At 31.8% G+C, this 27,782-nt stretch overlaps 1 protein-coding gene across 2 annotated transcripts in view; it reads left to right on the top strand.

The window, feature by feature from the left end:
* LOC115879414 (unconventional myosin-XV) overlaps positions 1-27,782 on the top strand; it is a 186,862-nt gene that overhangs the window by 10,109 nt on the left and 148,971 nt on the right. For both annotated transcript variants that reach the window (XM_030896241.1, XM_030896240.1), the window contains exon 2: positions 25,750-25,944. In XM_030896241.1, the coding sequence (XP_030752101.1) occupies positions 25,819-25,944 (126 nt within the window). In that variant the 5' untranslated portion in view covers positions 25,750-25,818. The remainder of the gene's footprint in view (positions 1-25,749; positions 25,945-27,782) is intronic.

Raw genomic sequence — 27,782 nt, 5'->3', positions numbered from 1 at the left:
CAATAATGGTATCAATGGATTTAAATGTCAATCTATTACGAAGAATAACATTTATATGATGACTCGGCTAAAAGAAAGTTTAAAATCCAGGTTAAGCAATACATGATTCATCTTTTGGTAAAAGACTACATAAAGAATCCGAGATCCAATAGATTACTAAAAATGTCATACATAAATGGTATTTAACTGCATTCAGATGCAAAAAAATGCAACGGAAAATTTTTTGGTCTAGTTTAAAATGTTATATTTTTTTATTTTTAGCTTTATTTTACCAAATTGTATATAAATATATCAACTTCATTCGTAAACTCATTTTATTATAAACTTTAGTATTTGACTAACTATATAGGGTTAATCGAAGAGTTGTTTTTTACCCTATTTTCAAAGCACCATGTACAATAATTTCGTGAGAAAATTTTGTCTCCTGAATATTTTATTTTTTTACTCATGTCAACACATGCCTTGGTTAATTTTTAAGAGTAAAATGAACTTGCCACAAACATTTTGCAATTTTTTTCAATTATCGATACTTTTTGGTGATATTCTTCATAATGACGAGGTGACTTTGATGACTACTGTTGTGTATGATTGAATATGATAAGGATTGTGCAAAAGTTATTGATCTTGTCGAAGATGGCCGAGATTATGAATATTCTCCTGGTCCTTGAAGAAGAATGGGAAAACATAAAACAATATATATTCACAGCTTGATTAACAGTATGAACTAGAGGTGGGAATTCTAGTTCCTTGGGAGGAACTAGTTCCTTAGTTCTAGCCAGATGAATAGTTCCTTGAACTAGATCTTTAGTTCACATTAGTTCCCGACTAACATTGACATCCCCGTTGTCTGCTCATGGGTTTCGTTATAAGTCAGAACTATCCACAGTATGATCTGTATAATTTGTATAATGTACTAAATATGACATGTAATGTAGGTAAGTCTTATTGCAGATAAAAACAAAAATTAAAAAAGAAACTCAGATCAGAGTTTAAAATACCATATCACAACTCAATTGGAGCAAATAATAAAATACTTAATATGCAAATATTAAGTCTATTAGTATGACTTTGCCATGTAAAGCTAAGTAATAAGTATGAAGGTAAAGTTTTCTCTCTTATTTTACGAAAAATTGTATTTTTCCTAACATCAAGCTTTTTGTTTTTGTTTAAAAAGCCAGAATATCTACTTCGTTTTATAAGATATTTCTTGATTTCAGCGACATAAAGTGAAACATTCCCATAAAATATTCAAAGAACAAACTAAAAATTAAAAACAGTATCAACAACACTTTTCTATGGTATGGTCGTCGCCTTGTATTATATCTCGGATCTGCAGACTGAATAGATCATCGTCGTCGCATATCGGTCTTCGTAATAGGTCCTGAGGAACTAGTGCTTTGATAAACCAGGAACTAGTTCCTTTCGTTCCGGGGTTGGAATAGTTCATTGAAACTAGTTCTCGTTCACGAACTACACACCTCTAGTATGAACCGACGTCTACAGACAGTTATAGCAGCCGGGAGAGGCATTACAAAGTATTTGAGTATTTTTTACAATTTTTTTGTTTGTTTGTACACTTAATTATGACAGTTATTTTTTTTTAATATCCTTAGTTCTGTTAGTCTTAGTAATATTTAATAAAACGAAGCATGTATCGTTACTTTTTAACGTTTATTAAATTTTAATATAAAGTACTAATCAGTGTCGATATGACATTACGACAATAGTCACCAAAGCCACCTCGTGATATTCAAAAATAACAACACAAAGTAATGATAGTTGAAAAATGGCAAATTGTTGGTGGCAAGTTCATTTCGCTTTTAAAAATTAATCAAGGCATCCGTTGACATGAGTCAAAAAGGAAAATGCTCAGGAAACATGGTTCTGATTGAAAAAAATTCGGAAAAGTTACTCACGAAATTATTGCACTGGGTGTTTTAAAGTTAAGGTAAAAAACAACCATTCAATTAACCCTGTATAATAAGTCAAATACTAAAGTTTATAAAAAAAACTGAGTTTATGATTTAAAGTTGATAGATTTACATACAGTTTGCTAAAAAAAAAAACATAAAAATAGAGCTAAAAGTAAAAAAATATAATTCTTTAAACATGACGAAAAAAATCTCCGTTGCGTTTTTTTGCATCTCAGTGTAGATAATTTTGTCAAAATGAAAAATTTGTTAGTTTTTCCTAACTTAACGACTCCTAACCTAACAACTCCAATTAAAGTTCAAAATAGCCTTTATACACTTTTCTAATCTTCCATAATTTTTATATTCGAAAATTAACTTACTTTAGGAACGTTATCTGTAATTACTAATTTGAAGTTATTTGTATATTTGATTTGTACTCAATATATAAATTCTTCTCTTAGGATATATGTGGCCAGAAAGCTGAAGTATTTTTTGGTTAATCTACTTTTAGACAATCAGTATTCTAGATGCTAAACAGACAGATTGAGGATGTACAAAATAGTATCTACAATTCTAACTGTACTGCAGAGTCGTTCATGAATTTTAAGTCGATAATTTCTTTTTAGAAAATCGTATAAGTAAATAGTTTTAAATCTTCCACACTTGACCTCAGTGAGAGTACAGAATTGAGGACGTATTTAAACAAGTACACGATTGTTTCTCGTCATTTCACCATGTTTTTACCAAAATACATTGAAAGAGTAAGAGGTACAGTAAATTATTGAGTATGTAATATATTCGAAAAATATTTTTACCCTCTTCAACTTTTGTTTGAAGTCGCAATTATAGATATTTCAGAGGAAAATACGAGGCGAATTGAAAGATCATCCTTTAAACATCAGAATAATAAGAAATATATGAGATATACAAACATTACAGGACCAAAATTTTAATGCACCGTTAAAATACTTAAAATGATAAAACTACATAAAATTACATGTTATAATTTATCTCCTTTCGAAACACATTAAAACCAGAATCTTAGTTATTGCTTACTTTAATGCTATGAAAATTTATGATCTTTATAATCATTATCCACATCTAGACATATATGAAACTAGAAAGTAAAAGTCTTTTATAAGTATGGCACTTTTTTATTAAAGAAGCTTTGAACCATTAAATACTAAATTAAGATACAATAAAAACTATTTTAAGTGGTGTAATAAATACTAGGTACAAGTGTTTTACATTTTATACAATGTACAAACATTTTATTTTGTCCCATTTTTAACTGACCCTTTAACTTTTTTTTGAAAATACAACATTCATTTAAAAATTTATTATTTTTAAATGATTATTATTTTAAATGATTATATTTTCAACAGTTTTTATTTAAATTTGAAAAGAATATGTAAAAATTGTATAAGTACTACTATTAACGATATGGTCAACTACATAATTAACTACAGCAGGCTTGAGTGATGTATTTTTGACATCTGAAAAAGATTTATTGCTAAATACTTTAATATACAGGGCGTCCCAATTAAAAAATAAAATTTACAACAAGAACTGCGATATTTGACATCGTATGATTTCTTTGGTAAAGCGCAATAAAACCCTCCAATTTTCTTTTTTGATGACTATTCTATCTACAAAAATAAAATGATATTACCCGTTAAAACTGTAGTAAATTAGAATGCTAACCAAAAAGTGTGACTGATATAACTTTTTTTTTCAATTATAGCCACTAATTTTTATTTTATTTTTAGTTCAATTTATGTATGCTAAGTTTTACAATGATACTATTTTTATGCAGTTGCAGTTGAAGGTATGGTTGCCAAATGTTTGAAAAAAATAATAAGCAATAACAAGTGTCAATGCAGGGTGTTTCAAAAAACATGTGCCATCTTTCGTGGGGAGATTCCTCACGTAAAAATAAGATTTATTTTTCATATCAACATAGGGTCCGATTCTGCTTTGTTTCGTAGCTACAGTGTGTTAGAGTCTTAATATAATAATCCAAGTATTTTTAGCGTTTCGAATGAATTTTTGAGGGTAAAAGTTACTATAAATGCGACATATTTTAAAACTAAAAAATTGTCGACATGTTCACCAGTGACGTGCATATGGGTTATCACTTGAATATTTTTCTTAAAAAAGCTTCTACGCCACTGATTTTTTTTTCTTGTTAACGAAGTAGTGTATGCAGTTTAATGCCGATTAAAAGTTGTCTCTTGATGTCTTGTGAATTTCGGCCTCCTTGATGAGATAAATGCAGTTTTATTAATTTTCCTTCATCCAAGTCTAATTGCAACCTTTAAAAAAATTTAATATCATTAACTTACGAAAGTTTTAAATAAGTACTCATTGATTCCACATCAAAAAATATGAAAGAAAGTTCCTATAGACATGGATATGGAAATGCATAGTTTTAGAGTTACAGGATGTTAAAACTTTTCGAGAAACTTTTTAAAATTAGTTTTTTTGTAATTATCTTAAATACCATTATTTTTTTATTTAACATTGCTGTAGGTTGGGCTAATAGTAATAATATTTAATAATAAATTAGTTAAAATATATAATTTATTAATTTTATTTTTATTTTAATTTTATTAATTGTGATTAATAAAATTGCATTTACCTTATCAAAAAGGCCGAATTCGACAAAATATCAAGAGATAACTTTTAATCTGCATTAAACGGCCTATACAATTTTGATATCAAACGAAAAAAATCAGTGGCGCACATTTTATTTTTGAAAAATATTCCAGTGATCACCCATATGCACCTTTCTGATGAATTTATCGACACTTTTTAGCATTAAAATATGTAGCACTTATAGTTCCACTAAAAGTACTTGGAAGAAAATTATAATAAATCGAAATATTATTAAGACTTTAATACCCTGTACCTATCTACGAAACAAAGCAGAATCGGACCTATGTTGATATGAGAAATAAATCTTATTTTTACGTGGGGAGCCACGAGAGATGGCGCATGTTTTTTGAAACACCCTGTATATGTAAACTTTATTTATTTTATAAATTGTGTGTAGATGGTAGAGTTACAAACATATTCTATGCGAAGAAACAGATGAATTATAAAACACGAACCTCTTTGTAGTCCGATCTGATATTTTTACCTTAGCAAAAGACCCAACAATAAAGCTCCACAATATAAATTAGCGTACAATGGAACTGACAGCTATAAAATTTAAATGATGTCGATTTTGAGAAGTTCATTGAAACGAGGAACAAGATTTTTACGAAACTTAAGGTGTGTAAAGCCGGAAGCAAGGACTTCAGGTACGGAAACTACAGCGTGGTTGCCTGTATCTTTAACCTTTATTGATCTTGTGACAAAAATGTAATAACCATAAGTTGAAAATAGTATAATAAATCTATTTCTTATAACTGAATGTGTTGGTGTGGCAATATTTTAAATATCCTACATTTGTAATGCATTCGAAATTTGACTACCTATTATGCTTTTAAAAAAAATATATATGATTAATAATAGTAGAATAATAATAGAATAGGAGTTAAATGGAAGAGCTGAGCTCAGTTCAGAATTTCTCTCCTTCTCATTTAGAAGTGATTGACTCTTTCATTTGGATTTTTTTGGTTATAGTGTTTGGGTTGGGGCGTGTTATTTTTTATGTTGTGATATTTTATTTGTAATAGTTCTATTTTTATTTGGGAATAAAGACATTTTTTATTTGTTATTAATACATACTTATGATGTAGAATGAGTGGGAGGGGGGTTAACCACCACGACCTGACAGATCTATTGTGTCCCCGTTTCTTGAGTTATAAATCATTATACAGTTCTAGGGCTTTAACAAAAGCCTGCAGTATCTGGGATGGTTTTACCGAGGGTAGTTCTCCATCTCCAGTATCAGTCGTACCAAAGTTTATGGCATGAATATGGTTGTCGTCTCGGCGCACTCAGTGATGAGGAGTTCTGGTGTTTTCGCATTTTCCCCACAAAATATGCATTCGCCGTTTTTTCTTAGCTTCAATATACTCAGATGTTCATTGAGGAGACAGTGGTCCTGTTAAAAACCACCTGACATTTCGAAGATTGTTCTATTTAAACCAAGAAAAATCTTTGATTTTTCTTGGTCGTAAGTCCTCAGAAATTTCGTTTAGTGCCTCAGACTGTTGCAGAGTTCCCATTCCTGGTTACGGATGGAACCTTCCAAGTTCTTGAGTTCTGCTTTTAGTTGGTTTTCACTTGGGAAGCAGAAATGTTCTGGTCCAGTTAGCGGAGTGTTCGCTCCTTTTCTAGCTAGATTATTTGGTTTCTCATTACCTTCTAGGGTAGGAGGACTTTGTTTTTTTATTTGCCTAATTTGTTCAGCTTCTCTCTGCATTTTTTTACCTACTTCAAACTGATTGATACTGAGTTGGTCGTTTTAATGCTGCTTGACTATCAGACAAGATGGTTATTTTTGTTTCCGATAGTTCCTGTCTAAGAGTTCAAACACACTGACGGTCAGGTTGCTGCGACCACAGATATTTTGAGTTAACTAAAAAGTGAAGTTCCTATTCATGAGCTTATTAAATGTTATAATATTAAATAATGCATTTATTAATGGTAATCATAGTCGGGCAATTAGTATAGTTTTCGCACATTATAGAGGAAGATTATACAGAGCAGATCAAAAAGAAACTTTAAATATGCTTTTTTTATTTTTTACCATCGAAGCTCGAAGGTATAATAACAGGTATCATACCAACCATAAATAGAGTATGCCATATAAAAATGGTTTGAATTTTTACTAGTATCGACCCTTGATAAAAAAGAGATTAGACTTAAGTATTCCTTTGATCCAGTCTGTAAACTATTTCTTTAGTTTTTCTGCACGTGTGCAAAAACTACACTAAAATACTATATCTTATAGAAAATTATGCGTTGAATTTGAGGGATTTCATCTGAAAAATTATTAATTTGGAAGAACTGGCAACAAGCGGCAGAAAACTGGGGGATGGCGTGGCGTCGCGTGGCGTCTTGGCTAATGGAGTCCCGGCATTAATGGTATTACAGGTAGCAGCGACCTGGTCGTCAGTGCGTTTGAGCCCTAAGATATATTGTACGCGTCTTTCGATAGCGATACCCTACGATAGAAATATAATGTTTTATACAGGGTAAATCTTAAATAAGTGCAAATATTTTCAGGACTGGTATATCTCGATAAAAGAAACATATCTTCTCTTTACCATTTTCAAATAAGTCCAAAATAACCGAGTTATTTAAGTTTGAAAATTTAAAAAAAAATGTTTTTTTTTTGGAAAAATTTTGAGAGCCACCGGCTTTTTTCTGTATTTGCATCCCTTTTAGTGCCGTAACAATAGAGTAAAGCTGTAACTATGGTAATATCAGAGATTAAGAAATTATACAACGGGAAAATTAGTTCTAAAAAGTTTTCGAAAAATATACAGTGAAATTTAAAAGAAAATGCACGATTTTCAACATATTGTTTTTGCGAAAAAAACCTCATAGACGTGTTCCTCGGGTCGAAATATACCACCCCTGAAAATTATTATTTAAGCACGTTTTTGTTTTCTTTGCGTAATTACGTGTTCTGTTATAAAAGAATAGTGTTTACCACAATATACCACCACAAAATATTATAGGACGGAGGTGAATTGACTTAAATATCTTGCCACGTGCTTTGTAAAAACATTTTAAATATAACATTAATAAAAAAGTAAGGCCAGTTTTAATAAATTAAAAGTTCAAAATTGTACCTATACACCTGATTTTAAAATTTTCACACAACACGGCAATATAAAGAAATATTTCCCCATTTCTTTTGCTCGAGCCTACGTCGCTTTAATGTAATTAGCCAGTCGACATCCTGTTTTACCTGAACTAAAGACCGTAGAGAATACGGGAATTCTCACCATTGTTCATTTTAAGAAACCCACCGGCTGAATCATAGGTCAAATATGTTTCGTTATGAGGGCTTAGGAAACACCATTACAGGTACCAGGGTACCCTATAAAACATTGGTTTCGAAGAGCACAGGTAAATATTTTGGTTTTCCCAGACCTCGGCCCAGACATAATATATGGGAAACAAAATTTTGACAATTATTGTAGTTTGCCACAAGAAAAGAATATAATGGAAAAGCATAATGATTTACGACTAACTATAATTTCTTTAATAGCAGAAGAATATATATATTTGCGACAATTAATACACCAGCTCGGGATCTCTACTACCAGAAATCAACAGAAGAATTAAGTTAGCATGGAGTACTTATGGAAGAAACTCAATCATATTCAAATCTCTCTCTAAAGAAGAAAACATTAGACCAATGTATGCGAAACCTGGACACTTAAAACGGACATCATAAGGAAATTGCAGGGCGCACAACGTGCATTGGAACGTAATATGCTGGGAATAACAAAGAGTTTGGTTTAATAACCAAGTAAAAGAATAGAGTGGATATGACAAGTAAAAGAATAGGGTGGATATGACAAAAGACCCAGTTAATAGATGTCATCCACAGAGTCAAATCCCCCAAATGCAATGGGCAGAACACCTGGCAAGAAGAACGGATAACAGATGAACCACAAAAATTACAGCATGGTACCCATAAGGAATTAAGAGACCTAGAGGAAGACCGTATTTGAGATGGGACCATGATATTAGGAAATTAGCAGGGATATCTTGGCCCCGCATGGTCAACAATAAACAACAATGGGCCCAACTACAAAGAGAGTATGTAAGGGAGGCTACACCATAATTGAAAATAGTTGAATAAGCTGAAAATGATGATAATGATGATGGTAACTTCTTAAAACAAGACTGTTGTTGTAAAAATAGTCTTGTTTTTTTTACCACTGGAAAAGATAAATACAAAAAAGTCATTGTTCGTAAACAACATTGCTTTGATCCAACGGAAACCAATTTGTCGGTGGAATTTTACTAATAAAATAAATTTGCCTAACTGATAAAAAATGCTTAACCTTTTTACGACGAACGTATCTCTTCCTATGACCAGAAACACAAAAAAAACAACGAGAAATAAAAACTATTCAAGAACACTCTAGTTTTTAGCAGATTAAAAAAAATAAAGAAAATATTCCCCATTTTTTTTATTTAATTTTTTTTTTCTCCATTGACGTTCTCTCTCAAACCATTGGCGTTCTGTTAAAATGACATTAGATGAAGTCAAGCTTTAAATTAACAATTACTTAATGAGGTACAACTAAAACAATTAACCTTCTCTAAGTATATGATTTTTTGTTTGTTTTTAATTTTTACCTATATTCGATACCAATTAAACTTTTAGTTACGTAATCGAGGGCGCTGTTCTTAAATTTATTGTTGCGAACTATGGACATATTCGGCGCCGGACTGACTAACTGGAGGAATTTAAATTTCCCGCTGAGGATTCAGGTGGTAGTTCTTCTGTAAAAAATGTCAAGTTGCGACATGTATTTTTTTATTTCCTGACATGGTTATTCAGCATTTTGACACTTTTGTTTTGTATTACGAGATTTTGGTTTAAATGATTTGTGTTGTGATATTTTAAGCTTAAAAATTTTTACTAGCAGACCTTGCAGTCGAACAATGTTCTTTATAGAACCTCTTTTAGTGCGAAGTGTACAAAATCGGTTTGGTTTGGTTTAGCCGTAAAAAACTCATCGAAACTTTGTTAGAATATTTTGAATGGAAAAGCGATAGTAATGGTCCTTTACGTCCCTTAAGTTCTGTTAAGCAGGTGAGTGTGTTGTTGATGTAAATAATAACTGTTTATATATTTATAATTAATTTATTTTTGTTTCCTAAAATATTTCGATTAAAAAAAAATATGTAAAAGTGGGCAACGCTGTGCCGGTCAAGCTTAATCACTTGACTAAAAGTTTATTTGATATGAACTATATGTCAAGTTATTGTTAAACTATATGTCAAGTTAGTATATATATATATATATATATATATATATATATATATATATATATATATATATATGTTATGGCGGTGTTAAAAATAGGTAAATGGTTAAATTAATTTAATTAAATGTAATTTTTATATCACATTCTTTGTTTTTTTTTGTTCGATGTTCATTAGCTTATGGGTCAAAATGGGTCTATGTGTATTTTGTGTTTTGAATGTTGTTCGTATGTTAATATTGTTTTCCTATTCTTCTTTTTTTTTTTTGAAATGCCTCGTATATACGGAATTGCAAGTTGTATATTTATATTGTGTGTTGTCTTCATTGTCTGTATTCTTTTTTCATTTCGTTTAATGTTTTGTCAATAAAACTTTGTGGATAATCGTTTTTATTAATGTTTCTTTTATTTGATTTATGTCTATGTTGGTTTATGTCATATTGGCACTTATAGAGTGGTTAGACATAATTTAGATATGTCAGCATTTTGTCAGTCGGTTTTCTGTAAACTTATATACAGGGTGAGTCTTAAATAACTGCAAATATTTTTAGGGGTACTATATTTCGACCCCAGAAATACGATTATGAAAAAAAAAATGAAAATTTGGAATTTTTTCCAAAAAAAATTTGCATATTTTTTCTTTCAAACGTCATAGAAGTATTATTATATATATAATTTATATAAATTAGTATATATATAAAAAGTCAGTTTAATGCCTAGGCATAAAAATAAAGCACTTTTACGCCTAAGCATAAAGGTACGAAAACATATTATTAAACTGACATAAAGTGTCAAATTCAACGAGCGTAACCATAGTTTCTGTATATACAGGGTGTCCCAGAAATAAGTGCAAATATTTTAAGGGATTGTAGATCTCGATAAAAGAAACATATTTTCTCTTTATCGTTTTTCAAATAAGTCCAAAATAACGGAGTTATTTTACTTTGAAAATTTCCAAAAAAAATGATTTTTTGCTAAAATTTTGAGAACCACTGGATCTTTTCTGGATTTTCTTTCTTGTAAATTTAATCTAATACCTATGTTGCCATATTATCAAGAAATATGTTTTTTAGCTAAAAACTAAGGTGCCCGGTGGCGTAGAGGTACAGGCTCTCGTCTACCAATCTCAAGGTGTGGGTTCGATTCCCACACCCGGCATTTCATCAGCCGACTATTTTTATTAAAATAAAAATAGTTTGGGTACCTAGGTCGACTCAGCCTTAAATGAGTACTTGGGATTCACAATCCTGAGGTAATAATAGCCGGTTGAAGCGTAGTGCTAGCCAGGGCCGGCGGAAGGAAAATATTGAGACCGGGCGAGTACCCTATCTGGCGCCCCCTCCCTCCTTAACAGTTATTATAACTCTCTTTTTCCTTCAGTCCAATACTATAGTATCTTCAGTCCAATAATTGCAAGCAGTTGCATTCTTTTTTACTATATTTTATTATTAAGAATTTAAGAAATTTTTCTTTTCTTTTTCACAAACAATTACATATTCAGTGCAGAATCATTATTATGATCAGACAGTTTTGTCGGCTGCAAAATGAGGATCAGCCAATGTTTGAGATGCATTTCTTTGTGAGAAATTTTTCTTTGTGTGATTCCTCTAATGAGAAAGTTCTTTGATTTTGCTACCATTTTCAGTGTATTACTACATATTCAATCCGGAACAATCAAAACCACCAAAAGATTGATATCTTTCTCACTACTATTAATAAATTAATTTAATAAATGAGGCAAATTTATAAGTTTTTTTTGATAATAAGGATATGGGGATCCTCTTCAGCTTCTTGCGAATAAATATTTGCCGCATATAACTTTAGGGCATATCAGCCATTAATAACAAATAAAGGGTGTGGATAGTAGAAAAAGTGCAATTTTGAGCGGTCAGTCTAAAATAGTGATGGGCAAAACTGTTATTTTTAGATAACAGTTGAAACTGTTATAGTTATTTATAAAAAACAGCTTAAAATAACAGCTTAAAAATAACAGGTTTCTTTATTTTATTGCTAAATATCTGAAAGAGTATGAGACGGTCACCGCCAGGCGTATTAACGCAGTTGCAAGTTGCAACAATGACGTGCTCGGTGGTAGTATTTCCAGGATGTCAAAACATTTCTAAATATCGATTGTTATCTAAAATACCTCTCTAAAAACGTTCGTTGTTTACAAATAAGCGCTGTTTACAAATTGCGATATAAAAAAAGCCAAAATTCCGCCACTCGTCTATACTTACACATTGCGATCTACCTACGCCCTGCCCCTCGATCCGCGTAGATCCTGAATTGCGTAGCAGTGTACAGGGTGCATATCACTCGACGGGCGAGAAGCTCTTAGTTATGATTTTACCATTTGCGGTAAAAAAATAGCAATATAAGAAAATGTGTAGTATATTCTTCATAAGTAAACCAACTACACACTAGAGTTCGAATTAATTTTACACTTAAACTAGCGTATACCCGCGACTTTGTTCGCGTCGAATTAATAATTTTAAATGGTGGTGATAAAGCAAAACAAGAATTTCCATTAACATACAAACTGGATAAAATTTTCTCACATTTGCCAAAAATAAGCTTTCTAACGTCGAGCAGTTTAAGCAGAATCGTGGTTAATCAATTACTCAACTTTTTGGAACACCCTGTATGATTTTTTAAAAAATTCAAAATATGTAAAAAAAAAAAACAAAATAAATTATGCGTGTCCAGGCGTTTTCCCGAAAGACTAACCGTTTTTTAAATAACAAATATTGTAATATTTGAGGGGCGTTTTTACCCTGTTGGAATTTGAGATTCGAGAAACCCCTCCTTATCGAACCTCAACCCCACAGTCAATCCGTTTGCAAAAAATCAGCTTTAAACGCTCAGCAGTTTAAGCAGAATATTACTCAATGGTCATATTTTATGAAACACCCTGTATATATTTATAAAAAAATCTTAAAATATCTAAAACAACATAATAAAATATACGTGTTTTAAGAGTTTTTCCGAAAAACTCACCGGTTTTTAAATAAAAAATATTCTAATATTTGAGAGTAGTTTCACCCCCTTAGAATTCGAGTTTCGAAAAATCCCTTCTTATCACTACACACTAAAGTCAATCCGTTTTCCAAAAATCAGCTCTTTACGTCAAGGGCTTTAAGCAGGATCGTGATTAATCAATGACCAGATTTTTCAAAACACCCTGTATACATTTTTGTAAAATCTTAAAATATTCTGAAAATTTTTCAGAATAAATAAATACCTAAATATTGAAACTTAATAAGTAAGTACTGAAACATACAGCGCCATAATATCTTGACCTCCGTCCGTTATGCTCGTAACAGGTTGAAACAGAATGTATCTAAAACAACTGATGCGTTATTCCCCAACCTGTTTCGAACCTCCATCGACAATCGACCGATGCAGCAGCGTTCCTTTCCCCACACCGATTATCTCGACCACCGCCCTGTTATGCTCGTAACAGGTTGAAAAACAACATATCTAAAATGACTGCTTCTCCAACCCGTTGCGAGCCTCCATCGACAATCGACCGATGCAGCAGCGTTCCTTTCCCACACCTGTTATCTCCACCGCCAGGCGTTATGCCCGCAACTGTTTCAAAAAACCTGCTTCTTTTATATCCTATTATTTTTAACCTGTTGTAAATACGACCATCGACGGTATCGACCGAAACAGCTACGTTCGCCGCAGCGCTTTCCCCACTCCGTTGTCCGTTGTCTCGCCGCCTGTATCGATGGTTGACGAAATAACATGTTTTCCATCCATACTAGTTGTTTTTTGGAATTGCTTCGAGCAGCATAGAATTTCGTGGTGATGCAGAGCGCCGACTTCGTTTTTCGTTTCACGAGCGGTCGATCTCTACGTGTCGTTATTTTATATCTGTTATTTTTTAGAAGTAGTAACGGTTGCGTTATGTTATTTATAAATAATTGTTATAAAATAACAGATAGTTAAATAACAACCCATCACTAGTCTAAAACTGTTAATTTTGCTGGCCTTGACCCAGAACAGTTTGTTTAGAAATTTATAAAAACGAAAATTATAGAAAGAATGATTATTTACAAAAAGTTGTTAGTTTTTAAGTTATAAAAATGCCATGAACAAATCCGATTATTTTTTTATTTAATTTTGTTTAATAGAAAATTTAACTCAGTTTTGGATAGAGCACTCAAAAAACATATAGAATAGAAGAAATCAAAACTATTCCAAAGCTTTCGTGCTAAGGATTTTTTTGAGCATAATTTCAGTAAACTATTGTAGGATACATCTAGGATATAGTATAGTGTTTATAATGTTTAGTCAGATATTCTAACCTATGTGGTGTGTGGTAATAGCTAATGAGTTAATGTGAAAAATGGACAGTACCGATTAATTATTGAACTGGATATTCGTTACTATTTTTTTATATTACTGTTTTTAAATATTTTAGTTGCTGTTGTGGCGCCCCTCGTTTCCGGCACCTCGGGCGGCCGCCCTGGTGCTAGCCACATTACCTTCCTTGTATACCGAACGGCTCTAGTATAGCAAGCTGTACCTTGCTACTCCCAAGGCGTTAAACGCTATATACAGCTATTATTATTAACTAAAAACTAAAAAAAAATTCCAAAAAACTTTTCAAAAAATTTTGAGTTTTTATTTCTTTTTGCGAAAAAAACTCATAGGCGTGTTTCTGGGATATATTTCTATATTACTACTTAAAATATTTGCACTTATTTCTGGGACACCCTGTATAATTACATACAAGGTACAAGGTATGACTTTTGAAAAAAATAGTATGTTCTATTTGGAGTGAAAATGACTTTTTGTGTCTCGGCTGTAGTCAAATGTACAGCCCTCGGTACAGCCTTGTCGCAAGAAGTGTCATTTTTACTCCTAATAAAACAATATAGTTAATTAATGTAAGTTTTCGATTTTTTCTATTATTTCACATTTTTAAAAAACGATTCTCCAAATCACATTAATTGTTTTTCTTCTTCCTACTTAAACAATAACCGAAGTATTGTCTGGTAAACCAGGTTACAATGTCACCAGCGATTACAATCGCCGTATAATGAACACTTTGACCCTAAAACTCGGCGATTTACCGGTTACAAGTGAAACTATCGATTATGATTATCGAGTAAAAGTCCAGATCTTTTTAGAAGTTATTTTGTACGACCAGACGTTTTCTCGTTGGGATTGGTTGCGCCAGTTTATACACTTCCGATTTGGAAACTCGTTCTGTTTTAATAGCAGTTATGATTTCTCCGTAAAAATTCTTCTTAAAGTAGTTCTAATTAATTCGATATTAAGTAAGATTATATAAACATTATTATTTAATAATAGTTGAGATCGGAGTTAGGTTGTGGTAGTTTAAGATGTTGTCGAAATAATACTATAAACCACTAACGAAAACAGGCTTGTCATAATAATAGTAACTTCTGGTCATTACGTTAGTAAAATTATTTTGCGATTTTTATATTAAAAACGTTCCTTTTAATAAATACTTTATTTTAATTTCAATTTTTTGCAGAGTAATAATTAAGAGTGAATATTTCATTCTAAAGCCGGTCCCAGACACTACGTGCATTTGGCGAATATTCGGTATTCGAGCTTATTCGCGTAGCGTGTGGGAGGTTACCTGCGACGAAGATTCGTACTTCGTCATTTTCCCGGCGGTTGTCGGTAAACTGGCACGAATCAAAGGAGCTCGTAGTGCGGAATTACTCCCAGACGCTACGGCTATTTGTTTACGTGTTTTTTTTTTGTTTTAGCGGCGCGCTCCCCTACGCGTTGCTCTACTACGGGAAATATTTGTCATTGGACGCATTTTTACAACTAACGTACCTAGCGTGTGGGAAGGTGGCCGAAGCCGCAGTACATAATTCGAATGTTCGCACATTCGCCAAATGCACGTAGAGTCTGGGACCGGCTTAATAGTACAAAGACACACAATAATTTTACTGAACAACTCAAACCTGATTATGTACTAAATGGTTAGGTATATACAGTTCATACCAAATAAACTTTTAGTCACGTGATTAAGCTTAACAGGCACAGCGTTGCTCTCTTTTATATACTTTCTTTTAATCAAAATATTTTAGGAAACAAAAATAAATTAATTTATAACAGTTATTATGTATGTTTATTAATATAAACAGTTATTATGTACGGGGTGGACCATTTTGGTTGTTTCTATAGGGTATCTAGTAAACCGTGAGAAATATTCAAATTTTGATACTGCAGTCTCGGGTTCTTTTTTTGAAAAAATTACAATGGCGCAAACGGATCGTGGCTATCTTGATCGGTTTCGAAGCTACAGGGGGATTCTCAAATTTTGTACTTTTCGAAGATGTTCGATAGTTTGTTTATTTCAGCAACCACGGAAAAATGAATTATACATTCTAAAGGCACTTTTCTGCGTAGAATGCAATGGCGTAGTCAGACTTTTTTCGAAAAAAATATTTTTTGAGATATTAACTATACTTATGTTTTTTTTTTAAATAGAACCCCCTGTATATTTTTAAATTTTTTTATTCGGCTTGGGATGGGCTTCTCGAAAATATATAACACTCTATATTTATTTTCACTATTAACTCAACATTTCAAATTTTTCTTAAAATATCCACTTAGTGGATAGTAGGCCGCGCCGAGTAACAAAGTAAACGGTTATCATGGTGATCGGAACATACCTTTGATGGATGCGGGACATTTCATTTCAATATATTGAAGTGTGTGTATTTTAAATAATAAAAAAATGAGTAAATTTGAAAATTTTGAGAAATATAATATCTTAGAATGTTATATTGAATCTAACAAACATAAGCAAATAGCAGCTGATTCATATTTTGAGCGGTATCCAGAGCGCGAGCAACCAAACCCAGCCATTTTTAAAAGGTTAAAAGATAGTTAATCCAATTTTGGATCTTTTCAAAAACCGGGCCTGAAAAATTATCAGAAAGAAGATGAATAAAATCAATATATTAATGTTCTCCGAGCCGTAACACTAGATCCAACAACATCAAGTAAATCTATTGAAATGCTGTTAGCGGCGCGCGGCGGCGCGGCGTGCGGAGACGGTACCAACTCTGTCTAGATAATAATGGGCAGCAGTCTGAACATTTAATGTAGTCTTTGTGTTTTTATTTTTATATTAACTGAGAAGCCCGATTGAAGTAACCTCTTGAGTTTATATTAAAATATGTTTTTTTGTTTCTGTCTAATTGTTAATTCACGTATTCGGCTCCAAGCACATTAATATATTGATTTTCTTCATCTTCTTTCTGATAATTTTTTGGGACGAGGTTTTTGAAAAGATCCAAAATTGTTTAAACTATCTTCTAACCTTTTAAAAATGGCTGGGATTGGTTGCTCGCGCTCTGAATACCGCTCAAAATATAAATCAGCTGCCATTTGCTTATGTTTGTTAGACTCAATATAACATTCTAACATATTATATTTCTCAAAATTTTCAAATTTACTAATTTTTTTATTATTTAAAATACACACACTTCAATCTGTTGAAATGAAATGTCCCGCATCCATTAAAGGTATGTTCCGATCACCATGATAACCGTTTACTTTGTTACTCGGCGCGGCCTACTATCCACTAAGTGGATATTTTAAGAAAAATTTGAAATGTTGAGGTTAATAGTGAAAATAAATATAGAGTGTTATATATTTTCGAGAAGCCCATACCAAGCTGAATAAGAAAATTTAAAAATATACAGGGGGTTCTATTTAAAAAAACATAAGTATAGTTAATATCTCAAAAAATATTTTTTTCGAAAAAAGTCTGACTACGCCACTGCATTCTACACAGAAAAGTGCCTTTAGAATGTATAATTCATTTTTCCGTGGTTGATGAAATAAACAAACTATCGAACATCTTCAAAAAGTACAAAATTTGAGAATCCCCCTGTAGCTTCGAAACCGATCAAGATAGCCAGGATCCGTTTGCGCCATAGTAATTTTTTCAAAAAAAGAACCCGAGACTGCAATATCAAAATTTGAATATTTCTCACGGTTTCCTAGATACCCTATAGAAACAACCAAAATAGTCCACCCTGTACATCAACAAAACTCACCTTCGTAACAGCACTTAAGGGACATAAATGGCCATTACTACCGCTTTCCCGTTCAAAATATTCTAATAAATTTCCGATGAGTTTTTTACAGCTATTATTAAGCTATCTTGTACACTTCGCACTAAAAGAGGTTCTAAAAAACAATGTTCGACTACAAGGTCTGCTAGTAAACATCTTTCGTCTCGACCCTTCGTCCAAAAATCCTATATTTACTATGGGAAATTGTCGATTTTCTGCGACTGTGTTCCTTCGTCCCTTCGCTCCTTCGCTCCTTCGTCCGTTTACTTCGTCAAAACGCTCCTTCGCCGTACTGTCGGTTTTTGGACGAAGTAAAGAAATTATCACACATCGCAACACAAAAAATATTAAAATATATAAAATATATAAATCGATCTTGGATTTTATTCGTAGTTTGGTTTGGTTAGGGTTGCAGTTTTATAAAATTAAAATAATGCGCCTTTCGGATTTTTTAAAAATTTTAGAGGTTACTAAATATTTCGTAATAAACATATAGCTGCTATATTAAAAATATTTTGTGGTGTGTTGTTACATAATCGACGAATTTCCAAAATCGCATAGACGAACCATCGCATCGACGAAGGAAGGAAGCGAAGGGACGAAGGAACGAAGTGAAGTAACGAAACGAAGGGACGAAGTGGCGAAGTGTCAGTATGGGGCTTTAATTACAAATACTAAAACTTTTTTGAGTGTATTCAATTTACTATGTATTGGTCGTTATTTGCCAATTTTTTCACAACCTTTCAAGTATTCTTAACATATTATAGCAAAGTATCACAACACTATTTATTTAAACTAAAAACTCAAATACAAAACGTAATACAAAACTAAAGTGTCAAAACGAATAACAATGTCAGGAAATGGATAAATAGATGTGACAAATTTGTCTAGTTTTAAGGTAAAAAAAAATAATTTCTTGATAATATGGCAACATTTTGTATTGACTAAGAGGGGGTCCCATGGGGGCCCTCCACTGAGGCCGCGTGGGCCTATTGTGGCTCAGTTTCTACACGCTCTAATTTACAAGAGCGTCAAAGTTCACCATCAAGACCCAGCCTCCTAATATAGGCCGTTAAATGGTAACATAGGTAGTAGATTAAATTTACAAGAAAGTAACCTAGAAAATAATTTCAAAGCAAAATAATTCAGTTATTCTGGACTTATTTGGAAAAGGGTAAAGAGAAAATATGTTTCTTTTATCGAGATCTACCAGCCCTGAAAATATTCGCACTTATTTAAGACTCACCCTGTATAATGGGTATCCAGTAAAAATAATATTAAATATACACTAAAGTCAACGTGCAGTGATAAATAAAATGAAGGAGTTAAATTTAAATTAATATCCTCTTTATCCAAAAACGAATTGAATATAATTTAATTAAGTATTACTTGCAAGAAAAGTAGGACAATCTTCACATTTTTTCGCGTAATAATAAAATGATGCCTACATAACACAATCAAAATACACCTGAGAAAGTAAGATCACTGACCAAAACGTAAACATCTTTTAATCGCTTACAGCCAGTAGACCTTAATTCCTGTACACGAAGATATCTACATGTAGATACAAATTTGTACAAACAGAAGCAAAAGATACTATGGCCGTTTTTTCCTCTTTATTAGCGAAGTACATTCATTTAAAGAAATGTACGTTTTGTAGAATATTTGGCTGTTCTATTTGCTGTATTTTTGATACACATTTTATTTTCACAATTTTTTTGCAAAATTTGATTGATGATAAATATGTTTTTAGTATTTCACAGAAATTAAAAATATAACTTGTTTATAAGTAAAATAATAATAATATAATACTTGTAACGAATATTAGATAAATGACAAATAATAAACAGTTAGCACTTCGGTATTACAAATAATTCACAATTTAAGCCCCATACTCAAACTTCGCCACTTCACTTCGTTCCTTCGTCTCGACCCTTCGTCCAAAAATCCTATATTTACTATGGATTGTCGATTTTATGCGACTGTGTTCCTTCGTCCCTTCGCTCCTTCGCTCCTTCGTCCGTTTACTTCGTCAAAACGCTCCTTCGCCGTACTGTCGGTTTTTGGACGAAGTAAAGAAATTATCACGAACACAAAAAAATATTAAAATATATAAAATATATAAATCGATCTTGGATTTTATTCGTAGTTTGGTTTGGTTAGGGTTGCAGTTTTATAAAATAAAAATAATGCGCCTTTCGGATTTTTTAAAAATTTTAGAGGTTACTAGATATTTTGTAATAAACATATAGCTGCTATATTAAAAATATTTTGTGGTGTGTTGTTGCATAATCGACGAATTTCCAAAATCGCATAGACGAATCATCGCATCGACGAAGGAAGGAAGCGAAGGGACGAAGGAACGAAGTGAAGTAACGAAGCGAAGGGACGAAGTGGCGAAGTGTGAGTATGGGGCTTTAATTACAAATACTAAAACCTTTTTGAGTGTATTCAAAATATAAACAAATGTATTGGTCGTTATTTGCCTATTTTTTCACAACCTTTCAAGTATTCTTAACATGTTATAGCAACTCTCTTATGTGATGTGATACTACACAATACAATAAAATTACTCTCGATTTATTTGTAATGAAACAACGGCTTGTATTATATACGTATACATATTTAAATGCTGTTATTTTAATAAGAATAATTTTAAAGCAATAACAATTACAGTTTATCTTACTAATGGCTTTTCCTTAAATAAAGGGAATTTGACTTTTAAATATAATTCTGCTTTCGTGGTATTTACGGCCATTAAATCATTTGTCACAAAGATAAATTTTTAGAACAATATACAATATATAATATACACCTACACCATACGTTGTTACTGTTAGTTGTTTAAATAATTTCAAATTAGTAAAAAACATGCTGTTTTAAAATATACGCTAAATATGAGCTTTAGTCATTTGGTCATGAATTGCTTACATTTCTGTTATCTTAATTTATCTCAACATTTTGAACTTTGTCCCCATACTTAATTTATGCTGATGCGTCGATTTGATGCGTATACATGCGCTCAAGACGCATAGTGAGTATAATGCAGTTAGTCGATGCGTTTCGTTGTTGCGATTCGTTTGGAAATTCGTCCATTGTATTTGTGATATTTTTTTTGATGCTTCACCCAAAAACCGCTAATCCGCCTAAGAACGTTGTTTATCTCCTAAGATACATCATGATCATCATTAAGCGCTTATCCTGTCAACTGGTGAGCAAAAGCCTCCCTTAGCTCTAGCTATTACTCTTTCTTTTTTGTGCCACCTGAATCTAATTTCTAGCCAAACTTTTTATATCATCTGTACATTGACTAGAAGGCGTCCTCTGCTATTATAGGCCTCACGTCTTGGTCTCCATTTCACAATTATTTCCACATTTCTTTGTGATGTGGTGTTTCTTTGTTCATCGTCCACCTGTCATCCTAGCCACATATTTTGCCCAGTTTCATTTAAGATGTAAGATAAATATCAACGTATCTCTTACTCCTGTTCGATTTCTTAGGGTATAATTGGTTTGGTATTAATTGGTATTTAACCCTAAGAATAACTCCGAACATGAACCTTTCTATTCCGTTGCATGACATGTATTCTGTTTATGTCCTTTTTTGTCAAAGTAAGTGTCTCATCTCCACACGTGAGGATAGATAAGACACACTAAAGGGTTTAAAACCACTTTAAGAATTAAATGCCCTTCTTTTTAAGCATTTTTTTATATAGGATCAGATCTTAGTATATGCTTTAATTTAACAAATGCCGCCCAAGGTATTCTTCGTTGGATTTCGTGCATCTGATTATCCCTTCTTATACCGATCTCATATCCTAAGTATTTATATATGCACTTGTTCCAAAAATAGATTATTCATGTTTAAAGTGCCAAGCAGTGCTACGTTTGTTGATAAGTTCATCTTCAAACCATCATTTAGCATATCCAGCATCCAGCATACCTACTCTCTGCTTTCTGTATGTTGTCTGTTATTAAAGCAATATCATCTGCAAAACGGAGATGATTTACCAATTCGACAGCAGTGCTAATTACTCTTGAATCCCAGTTTATCATTTTCAACTTACTTTCTGTAGCACTGCAACGAATACTTTAGTGGAGAGTATGTCTCCTCTTGTTTTACTTCTCTTAAATTAATCTGTGCTTTGTCGATATTCTGATGTTTGCTGTTGAATTCTCATATGTCTGATGATTGCGGAGTATCTCGATGATGCGCCACTCACTAATATTTCTAGGAGTTTCCACTGGTTTACCCAATCGAAGGCGTTCTCAAATCGACGAAGACAAGCATTAGTGGTCTACTTAGTACCCAAGCTGATACGCCCATGTTTAAATTCAGATGCACCAAATCTTACCGTGGTAAATGATACCATACATCTTGAATTTGCAACTTTGGATAACTTACCTTTGAAAAATCTGGTGACTTATCGATACTCGATTATATTCATTTTCACAATAGTCCCTACTACAGTCAAGCTACTCTCAAACCACAACTATGTTAATCAAAAATGGCGCAAATCGTCGTCTTTGAAGAGATGCAGGAACAAAATGCGCAGATTTTTGTGTATAAATGTTTTTATGAGTCGAAAACTTTTCAAACTAATCTCGTACGAAGGACAAACTGGAATAAAATTTAAAAAATCTTGCAGGTTGCCAAATATATCAATTAAATTTAAAGACAATCTTGCAGGTTGCCAAATATATCAATTGTTTTAATATCATCAAAAAAATCTAATGAAGTAACACTTTGGCATATAACGTTTGCAATTTGCAATTTATCGGAACATAATTTTCTTGCAACTTCTATTAATGATACACTGATGTGATTGGCCGGGATTGGTTATTCTAGAATTATTATTTGGCGGTAAATTTGAATTGTCCGGAGGTGCCCCATGTCCGAACCTGCCCCCTTCTCCCCTACATATACCTTATTCTCAACTGTACATAAAAGTCGACGATATAACGCACGTCTATTGCGTCTCATATTATTATGTCCTCTCGAAGGCCAAGCATTTTTGCAAAGCAATTTCGAAATTCTCTTTTGTATTAGTCATCGGTAGAGTGCAAAGCAACATTCTCGATTTTTTCAAATACCTGAATGTCACATATTAATTAGCTAAACTAACGGTTGTAGTTTTTTATGATATTTACTGCTTTTCTATAACGAATTAATATAACTGTAGGTTTTAGATGGTTTCTTTTAACAACAAATTTATAATACTAGGTTGTGCATGTATTTCAGTTATTAATTAATAAAATTTATTAGTAATATAATGGATGCCTTTCTTTGGTAAGCGCGATGAGCACATTATGGCATCATTCTTCCTTTTATTTATACACATAGAATTTTTTACATTATTAAAACATTAAAGTTATTAATTTACAAAACGTTAAAAGTTGACTCCTTGATTTTTCTTGAAAAAAAATACAGAATTCTTTTTACATATCTTTGTGATTTTTTTAGAGATCTGAACTCAACTTAACTAGGACTGGAATGAAACAGTTCTGAACTAAATTATTTTTATTCTAGTTAACGGGGGAGTTATATTGTGTATTTATAATTTCATTAGGATTATTTTACCTTATATCTACTTTTTTCTATATTTCCTTATAAAGGATTGTTAATCCGGATTGCTTTCCTGTGAAAAAGAAATACTCTTTTAGTATAACTTTTATAGTGAAAAAGGTTATTTTCTACTATATTCTTAATTATAATTAAGTATCACTAAAAATCCGTAATTCAGAAAAGGATCAAATGCCGAAGAAAAAACACTTAAAGCTAAATATAAGCCAAAAAGATAGGTGCAAAAAGATAAGATTCGCAAGTTAAACAGAAACTGCATAAAGTACCTATAGGCCTCCTCACGCTTAGAGATAGTGCCCCTATCCACTAAGATATCCTCTGAAATTAATATTACCCTAACTAGAGGCGGCAGATGTCGCAATTGCGAAAATGCAGCGGATAAGAGGATCTATTTTTGAATAATCCGTGAAGAATAAAGAAATTTTGAAGAATAACCCTAGCAAATGACTCGATGTTACATCTTCATCTAGCTCAACAAACAAAATACCATTATTAATAAAAAATGTTAAAATAAACTCATTGATATACTCTTCGAAGTAAACAATCATAGTTTGGTGTCTTTTGTCTTTACAAAATATATCGTCCATCGTGAAATTCTTAAGACTTGTTGTAGACAACTGGTTAAAATGGGACTTGCACATCGAAGCTTTATCAAAGAAACTAAGCGCTGCCTGTTTCTAAGGAACTTAACTTATCAACCTTTAGAATAATCTATTATGCCCTTTTTGAATCACATCTTCGTTATGCTCTTCTATTCTGGGGTACTTGCCCAACAAAATTTGATCGTATTTTCAAACTTCAAAAGAGAGCAGTTCGATATTTATTGGGACTGTTCAGTATTTTGAAATTTTTAAAGAGACATTCCCATCTCAAAACTATCCACCTAATAACTATCCACCAACCTAGTTAAAGGCTCAATACTGTACAATGCCAAAAAATGTAAAATCATCTGCCTTTGAATATCAAGTCGCTTTCCTTTCCCGCATTTCGCAAAGCTCGTAAAGCATACTTACTGGAGAGAGTCCTATATGCGGTAAACGACTTTTTTTGTTTTGAAATTTTTAAAAAAATTCTGGCAGTGAGTTCTACTGTTAAGTCCCAATAAATATCGGAATGCTCTCTTTTTTGAAGTTTGAAAATACGAACAAATTTTGTTGAGCAGCAAGTACCCCAGAATAGAAGGGCATAACGAATATCTGACTCAAAAAGGGCAGAATAGACTATAATCATGAACAATTTTGAATTTTAAAATTTTGATCATCTCACACTAGTTAAAAATCTAGTATTTAATATTTTATAACTTTTAAATGATTATATCAATTTACAGTTCTCCTATTGCAAAATTTTATTGATACGCCTTTTTTGTGTTCTGCAATGTTCTATTTGTAGTTTTAATGACGTATTTTTTTTTTTTGAATTGTATGATATTTTTTATTATTTTTATATTTTTGTGCTTTTGTTTGTTTTTTAAATGCTTTGTCGATGATATTTTGGCTTTTTGTACAATAAAGCGTTATTTATTTATCATATATTCGGTTAGAGTTCAGATTGAAGATCTGGTCTGTGTTTTCTAAATAAAATAACAATGGTTTTCTACTTTGTCGCTGAATTGATGTTAAAGTCTGAAAAAGTAGGCTATTTTAAATAGTAAAAACGTGAAATGATAAAATGTAAAGACATTTTAAATAAATTAATCTCCTGATCTCCCTAAAGCTAAAATCGATGCATCTGAACTTTTCATTATTCATTTATTGAAATTACTGTATCTATAAGGATAAAAGAAATATCATCAGTAGTACTCTCTACCCTAATGGAAACCATAACAGCCTTTCAGGGCTGATTTTACATTATCGGCATTCGTTTTGGCATTAAAATGTGTGTAAAAGTACCAAATTTCAAGAAAAACGGTTTACCAATGTTCTTAAAAATAAACAAAATATATTATTTTTATTTAACTTTTCGAGAGCTGCAATTTCTTCCGGAAGCATTTTAGGGCATACGTTCATAGGATTTTTTGATTTATTTTTATCTGTAGAATTACCCACCGAAGTTAGATACACTTTTTGTTGACACCCTGTATATTATGTCCCAATTTCAGAAATATTTCAGTTTCTTGTTCAAATTATAATTAAACAATCAGTTGTTGATTTACTTACATTGCCATAGATACCCTTCTTCCGAATTATAAACAATGACTTTTTTAATTTTATTTGATTTTATTTTATATAAATAACTAATACAGTTCATCCTTATTTCAGATATATCAACATGAGGTCGTAATTTTTATGTACGGAGTGTATATTGAATCGGATTATTCGTAAAACATAATGGAGTGGAATCCCGGAGATTTGATTTGGTTCGATCCAGGCTTGGGTCACTCGATTCCTGGAGAAGTTCAAGAATGCCATAAAAGTGCCAATGTTATTACAGTTCAAGCTGTTATTAGTGGAAAGGTAAGAATTTTGATATATTATTATACAGTATGTCCTCGGATTTTCTTTACAAGAGCAAAAACTTTTTTTTTATTTACATTTTCAGAAAAGTGCATTCTTTATAAAAAAAAGTGCTTGTTCTAAAATGATATTTACCCTTTTATACTTTTCCAAATTTCCATACTGTTTTAGAGTAAATAAAACATGAAAATATGGTAGAATTTCTAAAAATCAAAAGGCGTTTCTAGGTGGATTATCAACTCCATTGTGAAAGTATCACATTTTCCGATAACTATTATCACCCTTTCCGTAGCATTGAACTAAATAAATTTTTTGCTTCTTTAACAATTTAAAAGAGCAAAAAATATGACGCATAGACTAATGTCATGTACTAGAGATAGATTGGACACTGATATAAAACAAATGGATCCGTCTTTTAGAGCCACCTGGTGATCCGGAAGAAACTAATGGAGAGTTTTGGCATAACATAATTTTAGCGTTCCGTTACTTATTAACGCTAACTAAAACTGTAACGTTATTCAAGCTCAAAATTACTAAAAGTAAAATATAAAATAATAAATATAGACTTTTTTGTTGCCCCCATTTTATGTTTTATTAGATCATTAGAAGTGTAACATAATTAAAACAAAATTAAAATATATACATACTTTTTAAACACCAACAATAGAGCATATAGCGCCTATTTTTTGATTTAACAAATAAATTATATAGCAAAAATATTATAGACTACTAATTAACTGTTACAAAAAATACTATATATTACCAACTATGTACTTACTTATTTATGATTAAACTATTTTTTTTATTTGGTTCATAAATTTATACTTTTTAAAATGTCAGAATGACTTTAATAAAAAAGTTTAGTATCTAACACGAAAATGATGATCGACTCTAAATATCAGAATGCACAAACTAATAAAAACACAAACTATAAACACAAATCACTGAAATCACCGAACTTTCCGATAAATCAGGAATATCTGAATTAATGATTATTTAAATAATAATCAAAATAATGATTTGAAAGTAACTTGACGGATCACCAACATTTTGTCAAAATCTCAACATGATGTCAATGTGTCAATTAGACAAAAACTAGACCACAGACAATAGTCGACATAGGGACTGTCATGTCACCTTCATATATAAATTAGAAACCTGTACTTTAATGTCTTTTGCGCCATCTGGCGATGCGGAAGAAACTAAATTTGGAGTTCTATAAAATTACCATCGAGTGTCTAGGGCATGATATGACGTTAATTAAAATTTTATCAATAACAATTTATCAAAGAATGAAAACGAAATTATATTTCCATAGAAACGCGATTTTATTTTTCGGACTTGAAAAATTCAAGTCTAAGAAATTTTGATATTTGAAATGTGAAAATCTCCCGTCTAAAGAAATAACATATCATAAGCTTTGTTCCAACCAGCATTTCGGGATCGTTTCGAAATCGTACTCGAATCGGTTTTCTTGCACTTTGTTAGCATGCGCGGACTTCTAATAGTTTCGTGATGGTGCAAAAAGTATCAACGTTGGAACGCTTTGTGGATTGTTTTCGGGACTGACAAAAGTGTCAAGCGTGCGTGTATCGATCTGTTTTTTGTTTTTGTTCGAGGAAATAAGAAAATACGATTAAAGCTTACCTAAATATTCTTCATTTTTTACCCTTTCACTAGGCAGCAACTCCAAATTATCACTATCTGAAGTGGAGGTAAAGAAATCAGTCAGACCATCATTCCTAATCCTTAATTATTATCTATTCTATAGATAATTATGAAAGTGTACAATTTAAAATTTTCGAACGATTTACTCCACACAAACTCTCAAGCAAAAG

Source organism: Sitophilus oryzae, unplaced genomic scaffold (genome assembly GCF_002938485.1).
Source record: "Sitophilus oryzae breed Bouriz unplaced genomic scaffold, Soryzae_2.0 scaffold_1576_pilon_pilon, whole genome shotgun sequence".
In the NCBI taxonomy this organism is placed as follows: domain Eukaryota; kingdom Metazoa; phylum Arthropoda; class Insecta; order Coleoptera; family Curculionidae; genus Sitophilus; species Sitophilus oryzae.
The sequence above is the reverse complement of the archived record's forward strand: the minus strand, read 5'-3'. Positions and strand labels throughout refer to the sequence as shown.